Genomic DNA, 22201 nt, shown 5'->3' with positions numbered 1-22201 from the left:
TGTCCAAAAACAAGAAAAGCCCTTTACCTCCTGAAAGCAAAACAAAGAATAGTTAAATTATGTATTTAAAAAACTACAAAATCAATCCAATTGCTGCTGAAAGAAGTTTGTATAATACTTGGTATGTACAGCAGCAATTAACACAGAGATTACATGTGTCTTAAAAGGGTGGTTTGGGGAGGGGAGGGTAATCCAGATGGCATGTGAAGGCTCATTAAAAAACAATGGTACCAAGCCATGGTAATTTTTACAGAAAGATGAAAAAAAGAGAACTGGAACTATGGCAAAGTCAATTTTGCAAAGATGTGTGAGCATTATAGGAAAGTAAACAGTAGTAGGAGTACTTTGCCACAGTACATTAATAGCTCTTTTAAAAAACATATATTAACCCATATTTTAACAAGAAGGCATGAAGTAAGGAATTGGGATGGCACTTTTTAACTGTGTGGCACTATTGATAATGTAGGAAATGCCTCATCCAGGCGTGATAAAGGAGGATCAAATTATTATTATATTAAACTTTACATCTACTATGTGTTAAGCTGTTTCACTGTACAAAAACGGAAGCGTGAGCTGCAATACAGCACTGTCAATTCATTTAGAATTAAGGAATACATTTGCTCTAGTCCTAGGAAACACATTTTTACTGTAATACGGTACTGGGTCTAATGTGATGAGGAAAAAAAGGTTCTCAGATTGACACTACATTAGTTAAAGTAGTAATAGAGCTATTTTTAAAAAAACACTGAATACATTTGGGTCTTTATGTAAATTGGGATAATTTTTCCCATTTTAAAGAAAAATTACGAACTCTAGAGTCACTATTCACCAGAAAAGATCTATGAACTTCTGCATTGTTCTTCCTTATTTTAATACCTAACTGAATAGAGTACAAAGAGGAATATAAAAATAATGAATGGCATAGAGAAGACCAGTAAAACACTCCTTTCATATTTCTGCATATCACCTGTACAAGGAAACATCTCATGAAACTGAAAGGGAAAAAAAATTAAAACTGGAAAGAGACACTTCTTTGCATATAGCACACATAATTAATATGTAATAGGACATATAAGATAGAGGCTAATAATTTAGCAGTATTCAGAAAAAGATTAGCCCTTTACATGAATAGCAGGCTATAGAGTTACATTTGCTAGGACAAACCGTTATTATACAGTACAGCCACATGTGGCTAGCACACATCAGCTGACTCGGGCTCACAGGGCTCAGGCTGCAGGGTTAAAAATTGCTTTGTAGATGTTCAGGCTCAAGCTGGAACCTGAGTCCCTGAGCCTCCACTCTCGCAGGATCCCAGAACTCAGGCTTCAGCCCGAGCCTGAACATCTACACCATTTTTCAGCCCTAGAGTCTGAGCTCTGCAAGCCTGAGTTAGCTGACGCGGGTTAGATGCGGGTTTATCATCGCCATGTAGACATGCCCATAGGTGGTGCAGGTGGGGCCACCTAAAGTTGCCTGACACTTTCCATTTTAAGACCCTGATTTCAGTTACCTATAATGTGGTCACACTAACTGTTTGGGCTGAAATTTTCCATGCTGGGTGTATTCATCAGGCTGGTGTTTTCTTTTCTTTTTTATTTCAGGTACAGCAGTTCAACCACGTCTCAGAACAAGGTTAGAGAAACACATTGTTTCGCTCATGTTAAAAAATTCTTATAGCCAATATTCCCAGAATGAATTTTGTTATGTGTGGATGTGCACCACCAGTAGAAACAAAAAACCTAGATATTATATATATATTTAAAAAGTTACCATAGGGATAATTATTCCAGCTAGGACAGGTTAGGCATTTTAGAACTCGCTACTCAAAGAATTAAATTTAAGCATAAGAGAGAAATAAAAATTATGAAACGCACAGACCAGTCAAAAAACATTTTGAAAGAATAAAGTTACAGAGAATATGTGCATTACAGGAAGTATCAAGAAGTAACAACAATACAAGTATGTGCTCCATCCCACTCTTGAGCCCTGTTGTGTCCCCCTCAGTGGAGATGGGGTACAGGGGTTGGGTAGAGGAGGACACTGACATCAGAGCCTTCCCTCCCCCCCATTCAGCAAGGAGGCACCTGGGAGCTGCTGGCCAGGGGCTCCAAGGCAGAGGGCAGGAGCAGCGCAGCAGTGGTGGGGAGGGGCACCTGAAGTGTGCAGCACTTGATAGCCTGCTGGGCAGCTTAGAGAGAACTTAGGTTGTAGCTATAATTGAGAAGCTTCAGCACCTCAATGCTTTTTTGGCATTGATGTGAAATTTGGCCGGGGGAGGGGGGAAGTTAGGGCTACCATACGTCCGGATTTCCCCGGACATGTCCGGCTTTTCGGTCTATAAATAGCCGACCGGGGGGAAATCCCGGACATTTTTAGATTTTTAAAAATCCCCCCCGGACGGCTATTTATAGATAGAAAAGCAGCGGCCAAGCGCCGCTGGGCATCCAAAGCCCCTTCCCGGCTCCCCCCATCCCCTGCAGCCTTACCACGCTGTCCGGCCCCGCAGCTGTCTTCCCCCTCCTCCCCTCCCCTGAACGCTCCGCCCCCCTGCTCCTCCCCCTCCCCTGCTTCCCGCAAATCAGATCTTCGCGGGAAGTCTGAAAAGAAGCAGGGGCAAGCGGGGAGGCAGCAGCAGGTAAGCTGGCCCGGCCCGGGCCCCAGCAGCGCCGGCCCGGCTCGGGCCCCAGCAGCGCCGGCCCGGCTCGGGCCCCAGCAGCGCCGGCCCGGCTCAGGCCCCAGCAGCGCCGGCCGAGCACCTCCGGCCCGGCCCCAAGCCCCGCAACCCCGGCCGGAGCGCAGCCCGATTCCTGGGCTCTTTAAAGCCGGCCCTGGTCAGGGGACAGGGAGGGGGGGGGTTGGATGGGTCGGGAGTTTGGGGGGGCTGTCAGGGGGGCAAGGGTGTGGAGAGGGGTTGGGACAGTCAGGGACAGGGAGCGGGGGGGTTAGATGGGTCTGGGGGGGCTGTCAGGGGGGCAGGGGTGTGGAGAGGGGTTGGGACAGTCAGGGACAGGGAGCAGGGGGGGTTAGATGGGTCTGGGGTTCGGCGGGGGCTGTCAGGGGGCAGGGGTGTGGAGAGGGGTTGAGGCAGGCAGGTAGCAGAGGAGGTTGGATGGGTCAGGAGTTCTGGGGGTCCTGTCGGGGGCGGGGAGCAGTTGGATAGGGCATGGGAGTCCCCGGGGGTCTGTCTGGGGGCGGGGGTGTGAATATGGGGTGGGGGAGTGGATAAGGGTCGGGGCAGTCAGGGGACAGGTAGGGTCGTAGGACGTTCTCAGGAGGAGGCAGTCAGGGGACAAGAAGCAGGGCGGCTTAGATAAGCGGTGGGGTCCTAGGGGGCAGTTAGTGGCAGGGGTCCCAGGAGGGGGCAGTCAGGGGACAAGGAGCGGGGGGGGGTTGGGGGTTCTGAGGGGGGCAATCAGGGGGTGGGAAGTGGGAGGGAGTGGATGGGGGTGGGGCAGGGGCGGGGCTAGAGCGGGGCTCCTCCCCCCCCCAGTGTCCTCTTTTTTGCTTGTGGAAATATGGTAACCCTAGGGGAAGTGGCATTGTCCTGTTGTAAAGGATGTGTCTTTTGCCATTCCTGTGAAAACTTTGCCACATTTGAGCAGGTTAAGAGCCTCTGAAAATCTTTTTAGCACATGCTCAGTAGAGACAGTTTGGCAGCTAAGTTCTCCTAAGATACTGTTTGCACTTGGTACAGCCCAGGCCAGGAATGCAGAGGCTGAATAGGACTGACCTTGCAATTGCAACTCCTTGTAGGCAGCAGTCATTGTAGTGTCAGGGCTCTGGAGCGTAGGAGAACAAGAGCTGATGCAGGAAAACCAGGATTGGGACAGCCTGGAGAAGCCAGCAGTAAAAGTGTATAAGCACGAATATTCTCCCCTCAGAACTTGGATTAGAATCCAGGATTTCTGAGTCAACACTCATCCGCTGTCAACAAATGACTGTGAACCCACGGCCCACACAGAGGAGGACAATCTTCTATTGCTATTACTCCATTAGCTTGAGTGGCAGAGGTCCGTGCTTTGGATCTAAGGCTAGGTCTACACTACAGCGGGGGTCCGACCTAAGATACGCAACTTCAGCTACGTGAATACTGTAGCTGAAGTTGCGTATTTTAGGTCGGCTTACCTGGCGGTGAGGACGCGGGAAAGTCGACCGCTGCCGCGCTGCCGCCGACTCCGCTGCCGCCTCTTGCCGAGGTGGATTTCTGGAGTCGACGGCAGAGCGATCAGGGATCGATTTTACCGCGTCTTCAGTAGACGCGGTAAGTCGATCCCCGATAGACCGATTGCTACCCGCCGGATCGGCGGGTAGTGAAGACATAGCCTAAATGTTCCACTGGTGAACCATGTGGAAGTCAGTATGGTTCACTATGACAGAATTGGTTTTTTCAGTTTGCTTTTTTAAAACCTAGGAATTTACAGACAAAAAACTATGTTGAAAGACCATTACATTTGCAAAGTCAAATATGCAAAAGTTACAAAATGCCAGAACTAAGGTTGCATGTGCAAGCTTAATTCGCTCACCTTGTGTGTAGACATAAGTCTTTAATTGCATGCTCATATGCTACTTCCCCTGCTAGCATATGGACCGCGACATTTTTCAGTGCATAGGATGAACACTGGCCACTTAAGGAGCAGATATTCAAAATTTTATTTTTTTCTCATTGTTTCTATTTATGGCCCCAGGTCTTATTTACTGCAATCTATTCAAACCCTGCTCCGAAGAGACAATTAATTTCCCCATGTACTTTTCTATGGCACTCGTCCCTGCAGCAACTTAGTACTTCATAAGAAATGAGTAATCTTCACAACACCTATGTGAAACAAAGGGATGGTATTATTCCCATTTTACAGATGAGGAAATGAGGCACAGGTATCTTATGTCAAAAGTAAAAGGGAAAGTTGACAGGTGTGGAGGAGCATGTGGGTGAGACAGAGATATCCCTTAGAGGAAGATCTATTAATGGAGATTCTCTATGCCCTAGTAAGGAGGAGAGGATGGAAGATGATAAAATACAACTAGGATCTGATGAGAAACAGTAAAATGAAAAAAGTCCCATTCAATTACATCATGTAATGGCAGACAGCTTTAACGTTTTTAAAGTGCTTATATACTACTGCTAGACGTCTAAATAATAAGATGAGTGAACTAGAGTGCCTCATATTAAATGAGGATATTGATATAATAGGCATCACAGAAACTTGGTGTAATGAGGATAATCAATGGGACATTGATAATCCTCAAACTGACATTTGTACCCAGTAATACTAGGGTACAAAATATATCGGAAGGGCAAAACGGGTTGTGCTGGTGGGGGAGTGGCACTACATGTGAAAGAAAGTATAGAATCAAATGAAGTAAAAATCTTAAATGAAACAAACGGCACCATATAATCTCTATGGATAGTAATCCCATGCTCTAATAATAAGAATACAGCAGTAGGGATACATTACGAACCACCTGACCAGGATGGTGATAGTGGCTGTGAAATGTTCAGGGACATTAGAGAGGCTATTAAAATTAAAAACTCAATAATGGGGGATTTCAACTATCCCCATATTGATTGGATACATGTCTCCTCAGGACGGGATGCAGAGATAGTTTTTTGACACCTTAAATGGCTGCTTCTTGGAGCAGCTAGTCCGGGAACCCTCATGTGGAGAGGCAATTCTTGATTTAGTCCTAAGTGGAGCACAGGATCTGGTCCAAGAGGTGAATACAGCTGGACTGCTTGGTAATCGTGACCATAATATAATTAAATTTAACATCCCTGTGGTAGGGAAAACATCACAGCAGCCAAACACTGTAGCATTTAATTTCAGAAAGGGGGACTACACAAAAATGAGTAAATTAGTGAAACAAATTAAAAGGTACATGCCAAAAGTGAAATCCCTGCAAGCTGCATGGGAACTTTTTAAAGAAACCATAATAGAGGCTCAACTCAAATGTATACCCCAAATTAAAAAAAAACATAGTAAGAGAACCAAAAAGGTGCCACCGTGGCTAAACAACAAAGTAAAAGAAGCAGTGAGAGGCAAAAAGGCATCCTTTAAAAGGTGGAAATTAAATCCTAGTGAGGAAAATAGAAAGGAGCATAAACGCTGGCAAATGAAGTGTAAAGATATAATTAGAAAGACCAAAAAGAATTTGAAGAACAGCTAGCCAAAGACTCAAAAAGGAATAGCAAATTTTTAAGTGCATCAGAAGCAGGAAGCCTGCTAAACCCCAACTAGTGGGGTCACTGGATGATCGAGATGCTAAAGGAGCACTCAAGGATGATAAGGCCATTGCAGAGAAACTAAATGAATTCTTTGCATCAGTCTTCACGGCAGAGGATGTGAGGGAGATTCCCAAACCTGAGCCATCCTTTTTAGGTGATAAATCTGAGGAACTGTCCCAGATTTGAGGTGTCATTAGAGGTGGTTTTGGAACAAATTGATAAACTAAACAGTAACAAGTCACCAGGACCAGATGGTATTCACCCAAGAGTTCTGAAGGAACTCAAATGTGAAATTGCAGAACTACTACTAACTGTAGTCTATAACCTATCATTTAAATCAGCTTATGTGCCAAATGACTGGAGGATAGCTAATGTGACGCCAATTTTTAGAAAGGGCTCTAGAGGTGATCCTGGCAATTATAGGCCAGGCAAGCCTGACTTTAGTTTCAACCAGTTTGCTTGGTACTGTAGTAAAGAACAAAATTGTCAGACACATAGATGAATATAATTTGTTGGGGAAGAATCAACACGGTTTTTGTAAAGGGAAATCATGCCTCACCAATCTACTAGAATTATTTGAGGGGGTCAACAAGCACGTGGACAAGGGGGATCCAATGGATATAGTGTACTTAGATTTTCAGAAAGCCTTTGTCAAAGTCCCTAACCAAAGGCTCTTAAGCAAAGTAAGCTGTCATGGGATAAGAGGGAAGGTCCTCTAATGGATTGGTAACTAGTTAAAAGATAGGAAACAAAGGGTAGGAATAAATGGTCAGTGTTCAGAATGGAGAGAGGTAAATAGGGGTTCCCCTAGGGGTCTGTACTGAGACCAGTCCTATTCAACATTTTTCCAGATCATTTATGAATAAGAGGTAAACAGTGAGGTGGCAAAATTTGTGGATGATACAAAACTGTTCAAAATAGTTAAGTCCCAGGCAGACTGCGAAGAGCTACAAAAGGATCTCTCAAAACTAGGTGACCGGGCAACAAAATGACAGATGAAATTCAATGTTGATAGATGCAAAGTAATGCACATTGGAAAACATAATCCCAACTATACATATATAAAACAATGTGGTCTAAATTAGCTGTTACCACTCAAGAAAGATCTTGGCATCATTGTGAATAGTTTTCTGAAAACATCCACTCAATGTGCAGCAGCAGTCAAAAAAACAAATGGAATGTTAGGCATCATTAAGAAAGGGATAGATAAGACAGAAAACATCATATTGCCTCTATATAAATCCGTGGTACACCCACATCTTGAATACTGCATGTAGATGTGGTTGCCCCATATCAAAAAAGATGTATTGGAATTGGAAAAGGTTCAGAAAAGGGCAACAAAAATGATTAGGGGTATGGAACAGCTGCCATATGAGGAGAGATTAATAGGACTGGGACTTTTCAGCTTGGAAAAGAGATGACTGGGGGGGGGGGGGGAGGGATCTGATTGAGGTCTAAAATCATGAATAGTGTAGAGAAAGTAAATAAGGAAGTATTATTTACTCCTTCTCATAACAAGAACTAGGGGTCACCAAATGAAATTAATAGGCAGCAGGTTTAAAACAAACAAAAGGAAGTGTTCACACAATGCAGAGTCAAGCTGTGGGACTCTTTGTCAGAGGATGTTGTGAAGGCCAAGACTATAACAGAGTTCAAAAAAGATCTAGATAAATTCTTGGGAGGATATGTCTATCAATGGCTATTAGCCAGTATGGGCAGGAATGATGTCCCTAACCTCTGTTTGCCAGCTGGGAATCAGCAACAGGGAATGGATCACTTGATGATTACCTGTTCTGTTCATTCCCTCTGGGGCACCTGGCATTGGTCACTGTCGGAAGACAGGATACTGGGCTAGATGGACCTTTAGTCTGACCCAGTATAGCCATTCTTATGTTCTCTTCAGAGTATCCACTTATTTTTGATACTCAATTTGAGATATCTACAACCTGATTTTTCAGAATACTTACCATTATACAGCATATTATTTCTTCAGAGCACAGCCCTCATTGAGTTCAAGTGCAGCTGTGAGTGCTCATCATTGTGGAAATCAGATTCCAGGTGTCTTAAGTTGGGCACCCAGAAAACGAGGAACACAATTTAGTGACCACCTGTGAAATTTTTGGTTAAGTGACTTGTTGAGCATCACAACAGAACTTGGTAGCAAAGAAAGGGATAGAATCTCCAAGTGGCTGATCTAGAAGTATTTTGGTCGGTTCAGTTTTAAGTGACTTGCTAGGGAGACCATTCTAAAATAGAATTTTAATTTGGATTTCCCCTGCCATTGTATATTATGATCAATGCAAAACTAAAGAACTGTAGTCTACTCTAGCAGGAAGTCATCACAACCACAGAGAAGCAGTTTGATACCACACCTATATGAACATCTGTAAAACAGTATGTATTTTTTCTGAGGCTCCTGAACACAGGGAATATTTAGTTAAATGTACTTGATTCAATACATGTGTTTTCACACTTGATTAAATTAAAAACAGAATGAAATGAACTTGGGGAAACTATAGAGTATTAAATCATGAACACACTGAACTAGATCAGTATGAAAAGTGTTGACACAGTTTAATGAGAACTTTGCAGACTGTTTTTTACTATTGGAGATATCCCTGAACAAACAGGAATCAGAACATTTTTGTTCTCCAATATTTCCTGTTGACTCTTCATACTGAAGGCTACTGAAATATCCTTCCCCACCTGAGTCTTGTGCAGAGAAATCTTGACTTCTGCTTTAAAAAGGGACAGTTTTAAAAAAACCAAAACACTTACGCATTTTCATTTTGAAAGCTGGTGCAGAAGTTATACCCTCTTCCCAATATAAATAGAAGCAAACTAGATTTTAGACACTTACAAAGATAGAAAGGTTTATTAAACAAATCCAGAACTGACAGATATTACATAAATTAAACAGCAGTAAAATTTTACTAAAGTTTATGTACAGATCACAGTGATTTTAATTGTGCAATGAGGGCTGACTTATGACTTTGAACAGTACTTATACATTGGATTTAGGACAAGCAACCAACAACATGTAACATTTGTCTAAGTTAACCTTGAAAGTCTAGCAGTTCAAATTGGTTAAGTAGTACACTGATGCCTGCTGCAACTACCACTACTTACTATGCAAGTATTTATCAAGCAGTTAGGTTTGCCATAGAAAAGTGCAATACATAGAAATGTCTGTACACAGTACAGTACAAAAGGAATCATGCTACAGTTCTTGAAAGCTGAAAAATAATTGTATAGCATAGGAAGCACTGCATCACAAGTCTTCTGAATGGCAAGCAGAAGGGCTGAATAGTAGGCATATTTTAATTGCTTTCAAAATCCACAAAATCCCTGTTCATCCATTTAAACATAGTTTAGTACCTATATTTTGATCAATTAACAATGACTTTTCTACAGTGGAAGATCACGTTAGTTAAAGCTCAGTAGCACGAGTATTCATCAATTAAGCTAATTTACAGGAAAATCTACAGCATGTTCTCCATCTAAATCATGAAGCATTTTTATCATTTGGTTACAAGGCAATTTAGTTTACAATGCAAGTTCATTCACGTAAAAGCTCATATTGGGCAGTTTAAAAACAAATATATAAACACAAAAATAAAGATAATTTTAACATTTCTTTTGTAACGTTCTTGTTCATTGAAGCTGAAGAAATATAAAGGTCTTATTACTGTTGTGGGAAAACAGCACTAGTTTATATGCAAAATACTTGTTAACAAAAGCAACCATTATAAAAAAAGAACTTTAGAGAATATAACACTTGAGTCAAATAATAAATGAAAAAAATGTTTTAAATTACTGAAGAAATCAGAGTCCTTCATGGAGTGTCTGTTTGAGAACTCCTGGTTAAGCACTGATATATATTTGCAACAGTGTGGTGTGAAATCCCAATCAGCAAAGAGTTAAAATGAAACTGACCCAACCATGCAAATAAATAAAATGTATAGGCAGTGGTGCCTCTTAAATTCTATATTGTACAGGAAATAACTGCTCATAATTACAAAACAGTTTTCATTTAAATAATGTTATGAAAATGGTCTATGGTTAATAATCGTAAGTTACCAAAATGTGAAATAAGTTTTATACTAGAAAGCACATAAAGAGATTATTAGTCTGTAATAATTAGAGATCAGCAGTTGAGCTATATATGCACACACAATTCCAGAAAGAATGTAAAGTCAATCTATCAACTTAGTTTACCTGCCTGATTAGATTTCTCTACTCTCTGGCACAAAGCGTTTCAGTGCATCCATTGGCAACAATGGATATATTTCACGGACAAAAATCTAACCCCTGGTGTGAAAACATTCAAGATCAATTACCGCCGCTGTGATACATGTGTTCATATGTATTCCCCTCTTCTGGCTTTGAAGATGTAAATGAGGCCTTAGGCAGTTTTTTAAATCTGCAAACTGAGTTCTTGAAATTCAGCACACTCATTGCAATATGTACATTTTGTAATAAGAAACGGGTTTTGTAGTTCTCCATGAAATACTGTAAACTTACACATTAGAAAGAACTGTACTCTCTTTCGAAAGTACAAGCTCTGTGTGCTGTGTACTTAATTATTCTATCAAATCAGCAAGAGAAAGTTATCTCCCTGCATATAAATACATGCCAGATCAAACATTTTACAGAGATTGATATATTTTTACCAAGTAAAATGACTGTTCCTTATGCCAGTTCTGTGTCTTATTTTTATTTATTACCAGTTTCTACCCAGTATTTAATGGGAGTGGCACTTGGGGCCTATTAATAACCAGCGACATGTGGCACTTGCATCAAGTTATCAAGATGTCAATAGCAACACAGAATTTCCCCTTTGGTGTCTCAGTTTACTACCAGATAAACACTGTCTGCATTTCTGCAGAACACTTATGTAATCAGTCACACTCCTGTATTGTGTATAGGTCCAGAGAAATAGCCATTATTTTTTCAATATAAAGCAGAAATTGGAGTTTGACATAGGATTAATTATACAAAATGATGAACATATATCTGTCAGCTCACTGCACTTGTGCACTGATGAGAACTAGGTGGGTACAGATGTCAGCGGCTTTTTACTGCTTGAGACTCCTGGCTGAAATTTGACTGAAGTCAGAAGCAGAATTATTTTACTAGCTTGGGTTATGAGCCAAGTGACCATTTGAATATCACATACTATATTGCATTCAGCATGCAGTTCAGAACAATTACCCAACTTAGGCCTAGATTTCAACAATACCTAGGGCACTGCAGGTTACGATTGAGGTGCAGAGATCTGTGGAAAAGTGTCCACATCATCTGTTTTGGTATTCTTAAACTCTACTTAGAGCCATCAGTATAAGTAGTAAGACTCCAGTGCACAAATGTGCCTTTTAAAAAAATACTTTTGGCCTAACTACATTTATCTACAACACAATCATTGGAAGCATGTATTTTTTGTTTTGTTTTTAAACCCTGATACTTCAAAATCAATTCCTTATGTTAGCACAAATATCACAGTGTGAAACATGAAATCAAATATTCTTAAATTATATCTAAATCTACCTCTGCATTTATGTGTATACACACACACATCACCTGCTAGTATTTGGTGTTACTTAAAATGAAGCATTATTGCAAATATTCCTTAAATACAGTGCACTCCACTTATAAACTGATGTGGTCCACCTAGAAAACTGATCAGAGTAGATAAAAAACAGATTAGGTTTAAACCTGAAGTCCAGTCCTGCGTGTGTTAAACTCCTAATGGTGAGGACCTATAGGACAAGACCCTAATAAGTTTAGCCCTGGATTTTCAAACATAGGAACACAAAGTTAGGCATCTAAACCCATATTTAGGCACCTGTCTGATTTTCAAAAGTACTGAGCATCCAACAGCTCCTACTTAGGTCAATAACAAAAAGAATTTCAACTATAATCAAAGTATGCCTGACACTGTTAGTTCTCAACTTGGGGGAAAAGAGCTGCTAGGAAGAGCCAGGAAGTTTTAAAAAATGGAGCTATTGTACAGATCATTTCCACAAAATTATTTAATTCCATGATTTTTAGGGAAAATATTCAAAGATAATTCCATATTTTGCAGCATAACTGAACAAGAACAATGTTTAATAGCTTTTGGTTGGTTTTTTAAAATCCAGATTTGTTGTTAGGGAGGATCGAGTAGTCTTCACTAACACATTCCACTGTTTATACTACTGTTCACATCTTTTAGATTACATATTTTTCATATTTTCTTTGAGTAACTCATTTCTCCTACTTAAATATCAGAAATTGGATAAAGTAGAACAACAGTGAGAGCAACAACAGATCTACCCCCCACCCCTCATTAGCAGTATGCACTGCTTTATATGCTCTACAGTGATTTCACATACAAGGGAAACCCACTATACACAGTGTGTAGTCACCAAATATCATATCATATATGTAAAAACACAATGCATTGTTTTAACCAAAGTTACTTATGAAGGCGTTAAGATGATGTTTTTTAAATGAACAACAAAACATGTCCTTTTTCTTTCTGCTTTCAAGTATTACGGTTGCAAATGTGAAGCACTGGAAGTTTTAGGTACAAATCTTTTTAAACTTAATTATTTTTATTTTTTTACAAAGAATTATAAAATGCATATAAGATGATGAAAAACTCATTTATCCTTTTACGATTTTCCCCCAGAGAACTTCTTGAAAAACATTATTTGAAAAATAAAAATCATAGACTCTGCAAAGTACAAAAATTTACATCTTTGCACAGTTCCTGTGCTTTAGTTGTATGTAATCATTATATACATATATACTAATTTGTGCTTTTAATTACACAAGTTTAGTATAAACTTATAAAATTAAGTCTATGCGTTAACTATGCAAAAAGGATCTGAGCATAGCAGGAAACTAACACTAAAACAAGTTAAAAAACTACAAGATAGAATTTTTCATGAATCTACTAGAGTAGACTTTCAGTATCACAATTTGCTAAACTAATGCCAATTCTATACAGTTAAAATGAGTCTCACTTGCCTGCCAATTGTTTAAATATTTATCTACTAATGTGCACATATGAATGTGATAACACTCTCCTACATGTCAAAGAATGTCTTCATGTATGAACTCAGTTCTTCTTTGCAAACTTGCGAATACCACTTCAAACATCTTCCAGTTTCCAACATAAAACTAAAAGAAAAAAAAAAGTTTAAAAGAATGCCAAGTTCCGGACAAGTATAGTTAAGATTACAATGCTGTGAAAATAGGGACATACAAATACTTGGACCACCTCATCTATAAACTTATCTAGTATCTCTTCATCTACTATACTTCGTATTATTTATATATTTACTATACATTAGTCCAGCTATTCTTTAACAGCAATTCTCCTTACCCGTCTCCATTTTTCTCACCCTAACTGAATCTTAAAAAGAGCCAGGTGAATTTTATAGCTATGTGATTAAATAATCAGAAGCTGTTGTTACCTGTCAGCTCTGTGTTCTTGGGGAACCAGAGTGCAGTATCCAGCCTGTCTGACTCATGAAAGACCTTCCCCCCACCCAGCCTCTGCTTGAACCAAAGCCGATCAGAAGAAAGACTTACAACAAGCAATGAAAAGGTGGTGGGAGACACACCTAAACCCCTGGGACAAGGGTGACAGGATTAAGGAAACTCCCCTCGCCTCATTTGCATCAAGGATGGGACAGGGAGGCATCCCCATTAGCAGACTGAATGGAGAACAGAGATTCCAAGGCAAGAAACGCACTGAACCCAGGGACCAGAAAAGCTGGGAATCACTGCATGATCTCTGCTCTAGAGGCTAATGAACCCACGCCTGCACACACCCAGCTCAGTAGTGATCAGACCTATTCTAGTAATAAATCCTTTATTGGTATCCAAAATACTGAAGCTGCCTAATTGCATTGTGACCTCCCTCAAAGGAACACCACCCATAGCCAGGAATGATCAGTTCCTATTGTCTAGCCTGAATACAATACAATTTTGGTATACTCCCTTGAGCCATCAGTTTACCCATAAACAAATCCAGTGTTCTCCCTTGAACGATTGTTCTGTCCCTACAAATATCCCACCCATGCTCAAGTATGTGTTCTGATGCTTGGATCGAAAATCTGCATCAGTTCCACTGGGACTTCATCTTCTCCTGACTGATCATGCTGGGGGCTCTGCCTGTCTCCAGCACTCTGGACCCTCAGCTACCACTACCACCTTGGACGCCCGATTGATTCAAGCTTCATATAGTGGTGAGAACCCAGCTCACTCTCCCTCTCCCTCTCTCTCTAGGTATAGCCTTCTGACCCTGACTTGTGTGATCAGTTATAGTTTTCTAAACCTGACTTTTATAATCAATTTAAGTTCGATTTAATATTATAACTGTTTTGTTTGTTTGGCTCCCCTATGGTTATTACATGGCAATACATAATGTTCATGGTTAAGCTGGCTGCTTCCCTCTCTGCCCTGCCCTCCCCCCCATCGTGGGTGTTTTTTGGCTCTCTCATTCGCTCTGCAGCAATGCTCCTCGTACCTAAGCTAAAGATCCCTGCAGCACCCAAAAATCCTGTGGGGTTTGCTCATCAAGTGGGTTACTACCAGAACAATTGTAACATGAAAGTGGGGATAGGCACGTGCTGAACCTGGGACATATGAGGGTGGTAGCTTGAAAGTGCTGCTCAACCCAGTCTGCTGAGTCCAGGGACATATAAGGGGTCAGCTTGGGAGTGCTGATTAACCCGGTACTCTCAGACACGTGTGTGTGTGTGTTCGTCGGATTCTGGGGCTGGAAGAACCCAGCCCTGGTGAACCTAGGTCCTGCAAGATAGCTCCATTGGGAGGGAACTTGCAGAAGTAGAGCTCCATATGAGAACACAAGTGACACAGGCAGTACATTGATAGAATTACGAACCCCAACCCAGAAGAGTAACTATAATAAATGAGCATACCCCAAAGTAACGGGCAAATCTGGTAGCACTTTTTGTTCTGCATAAGGCTCTGTTGTACAAACCGACATTTCCTACTGAATTTCAACATACATACTACATGCTGCTATTTTACTAAGGTTACAGCTGACAAAGATGAAGGCCGAATACCTTGCCGAATTTGGTTGTCCGCCCTCAGAAGTTCTGGAAAATTTCTAGATCTTTAGGGGCTACAGGAGGGGTTTTGTTCCAGTCATCTTCAGGATAAGCTTCAAAATTAGATGTATCTCCATCATTGGATACCTTCGGCACTATTGGAGGCTGATGAGAAATAAATATACAAAAATGAAATAGATGTTTCATACCACAATAATTATCTCAATTAGTTATTCGTCATCGTCTTTTTGAACACATACTGTAGTAGTGCCTAGAGGCCAATCAGGTTGGTGCCCACATTGTAAATGTTGTACAAACAGCAAGTGACAGTCCCTGCTCAAAGGACTTGCAGTCTAAAATACCAGACAACAGGAGGAAAAGAGAAAAATGTGGGGGGTGGGGGATGAGGGGAACAGGATAACAAAATAAGATTGGCTAAGAATTACATAATCAGGGACACTATTTACAACTGCCACTTGCATACTGTTATCAGGGTGCAAGTTACTCAATACATTATGGAAGAAGTGATTTGTGAGTAGAGAATTGAAGGGTAAGATTTATGGATTTAACTAGGAGTTTTTCTCCCATTCATGAAGAGTTGGGATGGGAGTGGCTGAGGGAGAAGCAAGTGCTCTAGGTTGCTATCACTGGTAGAAGGAAGGCAGGAATCAATGGTTCAACAACCTAGTAGGCCTAATAGGTCCAGGCTAAATGCTGAAGGACCTTAAAGATGAAGACCAGAAGTTTGTCTAGGATAAAGGGACAGACGTGAGGGTGGAGGGGGGCTGATGTGGTCTGTGCAATGAGACAGGAAGAGGTTCCTGACAGCAGTACTTTGAATGATTTTAGAGGGGCATTCATATTTTCAGATATGATGCCGCTATTAAGAAAGAATAAATTTTCTGTGATTTAATTTTTGATAGAAGGATGAGCAGAGCTAAGAAAAATGCTCTGGAATAATGTTGACTCTGAATTAAACCCAAGAGAGTACAAAGATTACATAAAGGCTGAAGCTCCATCCTTAACTCATCTGTTTTCTCCTAGAGATTTGATCACCATCAATAGTCACATCTTAACTCTCTCTAAGGGTCAATGGGCATCTTAGCACTGACTCTATACCGGGCAATATCCATAAATAAAGTAGGCCAATTATTACATATGGCAAAAGGCTTGCTCCTGTGGTGGTATTCCTTAACATTAATGGGGTAACTGGGAAGGAAAAGCAGGAGACAAAAAGAAATGAACAAACATCATGAGAGAAAGGACAAGGTAAAGAAAGTAGTAAGAAAGGATAAAAACAAATAAATACTCTCCTGCACCCCTCTTAAAATAATTAGGAAAGAAGGGAGATGATTTTATAATCATTTGTAGGCATGCTCAAGGCTTCTCAATTGTTGCACAGTGCTTACATACTATGGTGAAGGGCACCTTAGTAATACAGTAAAGAGATTAGATTGTAACAGAACATTCTTGGAAGCTTTGACTAATTGCTTAGTGACTAAAATTTCAGAGAGTTAAATATAATATGACCTTTTCCTGCTGAGTATCAAGCAGTGATTTGGTCACATTAAATATTAATGTATTTTTAATATGTCCTTGCCATGATGACATCAGCAGGTCCTTTTGCTGGCAACAAATGTGTCTCTTTCCAACCACTCCTCAAGAGAGATTTGCATAATTTTTTTTTTGGCTTAGAAAACACCCCAAACCTATCAAACTGATTGCTTGTAAGTGCATTCAAATTTTTCACTCAGATACTTCACGTCATTCATATCCTATGCTTTTTCTAGTCTGGCAATAAACCCATGCAGGAGAAAAGCTTTCAGCACTTCAAATTACAGCAGTTCAAGTTACTTTTTATTTTAAGAAAAAGTAGCCACATCATAAAATGCTGATTTTACAATGTTTTATTAATAAAAGTATTTATTTCATCCCAGTAGAACTTTTAAAGCAAATGTGGAGATATTGTGAGGAACCATCTGTTCTTAGCTTCCCCTGAAGGTCCTTTGAATTTCTAATATTGGCCTGGGGATCCCCAGTCTCCATAGCCTTCCCTGTCTTACATCTAGCACATAATCACCAGCCTACTCTCCTTCTGGGCCTGAAGTACAGAATGGGGCGCCCTTTATCTCTCTCTTTCATTAGCCAGAAGGGTTTTTGTACAGCAAACAGATGTTGCCTTCTCTCACACAACCCCCATCCTCTACTACCTAGGGAGCAAATTTAGCATTGTGAATCAAACCTGCATCTTCTGCTTGGCATTGCAAAGGCACTGGACTGTCAAACCGCCTAATATAAAGCTTTATTCATATAATTTGTTATAAGCCATTAACAGATCAGAACATTATTATTAATTCCTTCAGGAAATGTTATGAAAACATTCTGAAATTAAGATTATTCCTGTTAGATATGGGATATAGATGGTTTTCCTTAATTATTTCAATGTTACATCCAAAGTCATGTGATCAATATGGAACTGGGGGGGGGGGGGAAACGGTGGTACTCATATAAGTAAGGCTACATTTTAGTCACGGGTATTTTTAGTATTCATAGACAGGTCATGGGTAGGGTGACCAGGTGTCAGGTTTTCAACTGGAACATTGAGTCAAAAAGAGATCCTGGCAGCTTCAGTCAGCACTGCTGACCGCGCCATTGACTGTCTGTGTGGTGGCACTGTGAGGTGGGGCTGGCAGGCTCCCTGCTAGCCTCCGCACTATGCAGCTGGCAGGAAGCAGCCGGCAAGTCCCCCCTCCGGCTCCTACACATAAGGGCAGCCAGGTGGCACTGCATACTGCCCCTGCCCCAAGGCCACCCCCGCAGCTCCCATTGGTTGGAAACTGCGGCCAATGGGAGCGGAGGGGGCGGTGCCTGCAGACAGAGCAGCACGCAGAGCCACCTGGCTGCACCTCCGCGTAGGAGCCAGAGGGGTGTGTGTTGAGTTCGGTCACAGAGAGCCCCTTGGGACTGTCACCTGATGTGCTGAATTTGCCTCTGAGCCTGTTTTCCCTGCCAGCTTGGGACTCCAGAAGCCTGCCTTGTTGAGCCAGACATGCTAGCCAGCTGAAAACACACACCCAGGTCTGGTCCACACCCCCAAAGCTGCAGACTAACTGAAAACAGCTCAGCAAGTACTTCTGTCTCCAGCACTCAGACACCCAGTTCCCAATGAGATCCAAACCCCAAATATATCTGTTTTACTCTGTATAAAGCTATTACAGGGTAAACTAATAAATTGTGCACCCTCTATAACACTGATAGAGAGATATGCACAGCTGTTTGCTCCCCCCAGTATTAATCACTTACTTTGGGTTAATTAATAAACAAAAGTGATTTTATTAAGTATAAAAAGTAGGATTTAAGTGGTTTCAAATAATAACAGACAGAACAAAGTAAGTTACCAAGCAAAATAAAACAAAACACACAAGTCTAAGCCTAATACATTAAGAAACTCATTACAGATAAATCTCACCCTCAGAGATGTTCCAATAAGCTTCTTTTACAGACTAGACTTCTTCCTAGTCTGGGCCCAATCCTTTCCCCGGTACAATCCTTGCTAATTCCAGCTCAGGCGGTAACTAGGGGATTTCTCATGACTGGCAGCCCCCTTTGTTCTGTTCCACCCCTTTTATAGCTTTGGCACAAGGTGGGAATCCTTTGTCTCTCTGGGTCCCCACCCCTCCTTCTAAATGGAAAAGCACCAGGTTTAAGATGGATTCCAGTTCAGGGGACAGGATCACATGTCACTGTAAGACTTCATTACCCACTCGTGGCACACAGGTATACAGGAAGGCTTACAAGTAAACAGAGCCATCTACAACCAATTGTCCTAGTTAATGGGAGCCATCAAGATTCCAAACCACCATTAATGGCCCACACTTTGCATAATTACAATAGGACCTCAGAGTTATATTTCATATTTCTAGTTTTAGATACAAGAATGATACATTCATACAAATAGGATGACCACACTTTGTAGATTATAAGCTTTGTAATGATACCTTACAAGAGATCTTTTGCATAAAGCATATTCCAGTTACATCATATCAACACTTATAAACATATTTTTATAAAACATACGGAGTGCAACGTGACAGTGGGACATGCTGCTGCTTCCGGAACCCGACTCAGCCTGAACCCCTCACCCCCTCCCGTGCCCCAACCCCCTGGCCCAGCTCTGATCCCCCCTGCCACCCTCCAACCCCTCAAGTCCCAGCCCGGAGCACCCTCCTGAACCCCAAACCCCTCATCCCCAGCCACATATCAAAGCCCACCCCCCACCCCAGAGCCTGTACCTCCTCCTACACCCCAACCCCCTGCCTCAGCCCAGAGCCCCTCCCATATGCCAAGCCCCTCAGCTCCACCGCCCCAGCCCTGAACTTCCTCCGGCACCCCAAACCCCTCATCCCATGCCCCACCCCAGAGCCCGCATCCCCAGTTGGAGCCTTCACTGCCTCCTGCAAGTAGAAAGTTGGCAACCCTAATGATGGGCAGTAAACAAAAATTCATGGCCCGCGACCTGTCCAGGTCAAAAACTTGGGTGGCGGGGGAGCGGCTGAGGGATGCCGGGGGGATGCACCCACGGCCGGGGGGATGCCGTGGGTGCGGCCGGGGGGGGACGCTGCATGTATCGGGGGAAGAGGGGGAGATGGGCGGCCCAGTATGCTCGGTACTGCTCCTCCCCTTTGGCTTTTTAGCTCCACTGGTCAGATTGGCAGGAAAAATGTAGTAGTCCTCTCCCAGGTGGCATCAGAATGAGATGCTTTTCATAATACATTATGCAGATCTGTGAATCTACTGTGTATTATTAACATAGCTGAAACCAATAACTTCCAGTCCCAGAATCAAGATAGGATGAAGAAACCTTCTCCCACGAGTCCCACCCCACAGATTTAATTTTATGGGTTTTTCGGAAGAAGCATGAATGGATTTCATATAAGAGGTTCACAGACAAGAGCTTAGCATTTTGATTAAAGGCATAATGAACTACAAAATCCATTCGCCTCCCCTTCAACTTTTTTTTTTTTTCCTTTGTGATGATGGATGAAGGTGAGGAAGGAGTTGCTTGGATTCAGTTTTAGGTTGGGATTCTAAAAGGATCTTAAAAAAGTGTTATGGGAAAAGAGGAAACAGGATGATAAATACAGAAAAGGGAATTAATTGAGGCTGGGGATTTTTAAGGGGCCTAAGGGATTTAGGCACTCAACTCCCATTGTATTTCAATGGGTTATAGATGCCTAACTCCTTTAAGATCCTTTTAAAATCCTAGCCTCAATTTACTTTTCTATATTTATTATCCTGTTCCCTCTTCCCCAAACTACACATTTATAATTGATTTTCTTAGTAAAAGAACAACCCATACCAACAAAGCTTATATACCATGAGAAAATAATTCTCTGTATTCAGATTCTCAAATCAAAAATATTCAAGTGTAAGGTCTTACAAATTTTTATAGACTTTCCTTTGTCTCCAGAAGAACAGCTATGCATACGTTAACCCATCAAAAACACTGACGGCAGCTCTACATTAGAAACTTTTGCCAGTATATTAACATCAGTTAGGGAGTGTGATTTTTGGTGGCATTTTCATACTAGCAAGAGTCCTGGGGTAGACAGAGTTATATTGGTTTTTTTCAGTTAAGGATTAACAGAGAACTGGTACAAGCTATACTGACAAAAGTACTTTTTTGCAAACATAAGCCGTGTCTACAGTAGGAGTGTTTGTGATATGGTTGCATCTTTTCTAGTGACAATAAGGTGTAGTGTCGAAGTTCACAGGAACTAATCATGCCTTATTTAGAACACCACAAACTTGGGATTCAGTATTTGAATAGCCCAAACGATGGGCTATTCGAAGAATATCAAGGCTGTTTGGACTTGAGGCTTTCCTCTCTAACATTCAGTGCGCTCATATATCTTTTATCTGGGTATTAATTGGCTTAATATAATAGGCAAGTAAATGTGTCCTTCTGTTAAAAGTATCTCAGTAGTACAGTTCTCATGCAGATATGTTCAATTCTAAGTACTATATACTTTTTAAAACATATTCTCTTTCTGAATTGTGTCCCCAAATTCACAGTTTTGCTTGCCCAAATGTTCTAAAGCAGAGAATTTGAAAAATATGAGATGAATGCATATGGATAAAACATCTTAAGTTAAGCTTTAAGGGTTCTAACATAAAACAGCCACATATGGTTTCTCTTTAAACAACATCCACATGAAACAGAGCAAAAAATCGATAATCTCTTTGCTCTAAAGAAGTTTCAATGATTCCATCCAGAAATTCTATCTAGAAGTTTACTGCTTCACATACATACATACATACATATATACATAAGCAAGCAAGCAGAAATGTATCTGAGTAGCACTTGACTGACATTATGTGGTGGAATAAATCACATTACTAATAATTAAGTGGAATTGTACCACCTGGAACTTTTTTCTTTTTTAAAAGGAAAAGGAAGACGTTTCACCTGCAAAATAACTTAAATTAGCATCTTCAAATATTGGTATCTTTTACATACATTTGCTCCTCTATACTGGCTGAATTTAGTGCTGCTGTATCTGTTAGAATTTTAATAAATTCATTTTCCCCCTAGATGCTTTACATTTTATTTAAAGATTTCTCTGCACTGAAACTTAGCAGCGAGACTCAAACCCAGAATAAAATACATCTCTACCCCAATATAACGCTGTCCTCGGGCGCCAAAAAATCTTACTGCATTATAGGTGAAACCGTGTTATATCGAACTTGCTTTGATCCGCTGGAGTGCACAGCCTCGCCCCCCTAGAGTGCTGCTTTACCGCTTTATATCTGAATTCATGTTATATCGGGTCGCGTTATATCGGGGTAGAGGTGGTTTTCTAATTATTTTTGAAAAACAGCTATTAACTAGTTCTTGTGAAATGAGACATAT

The 22201-nt window shown here is 41.1% G+C and overlaps 1 protein-coding gene across 1 annotated transcript in view; it reads right to left on the bottom strand.

Moving 5' to 3' along the window:
• Positions 1 to 15327: 15327 nt before the first annotated feature.
• PRKX (protein kinase cAMP-dependent X-linked catalytic subunit) overlaps positions 15328 to 22201 on the bottom strand; it is a 128472-nt gene continuing 121598 nt past the window's right edge. Inside the window, exon 8 of the mRNA XM_065408647.1 lies at positions 15328 to 15453. Coding sequence (XP_065264719.1) covers positions 15328 to 15453 — 126 coding nt within the window. The remainder of the gene's footprint in view (positions 15454 to 22201) is intronic.

This window comes from Emys orbicularis, chromosome 1, assembly GCF_028017835.1.
Source record: "Emys orbicularis isolate rEmyOrb1 chromosome 1, rEmyOrb1.hap1, whole genome shotgun sequence".
In the NCBI taxonomy this organism is placed as follows: domain Eukaryota; kingdom Metazoa; phylum Chordata; order Testudines; family Emydidae; genus Emys; species Emys orbicularis.
This window is presented reverse-complemented; position numbering and strand designations above follow the sequence as displayed.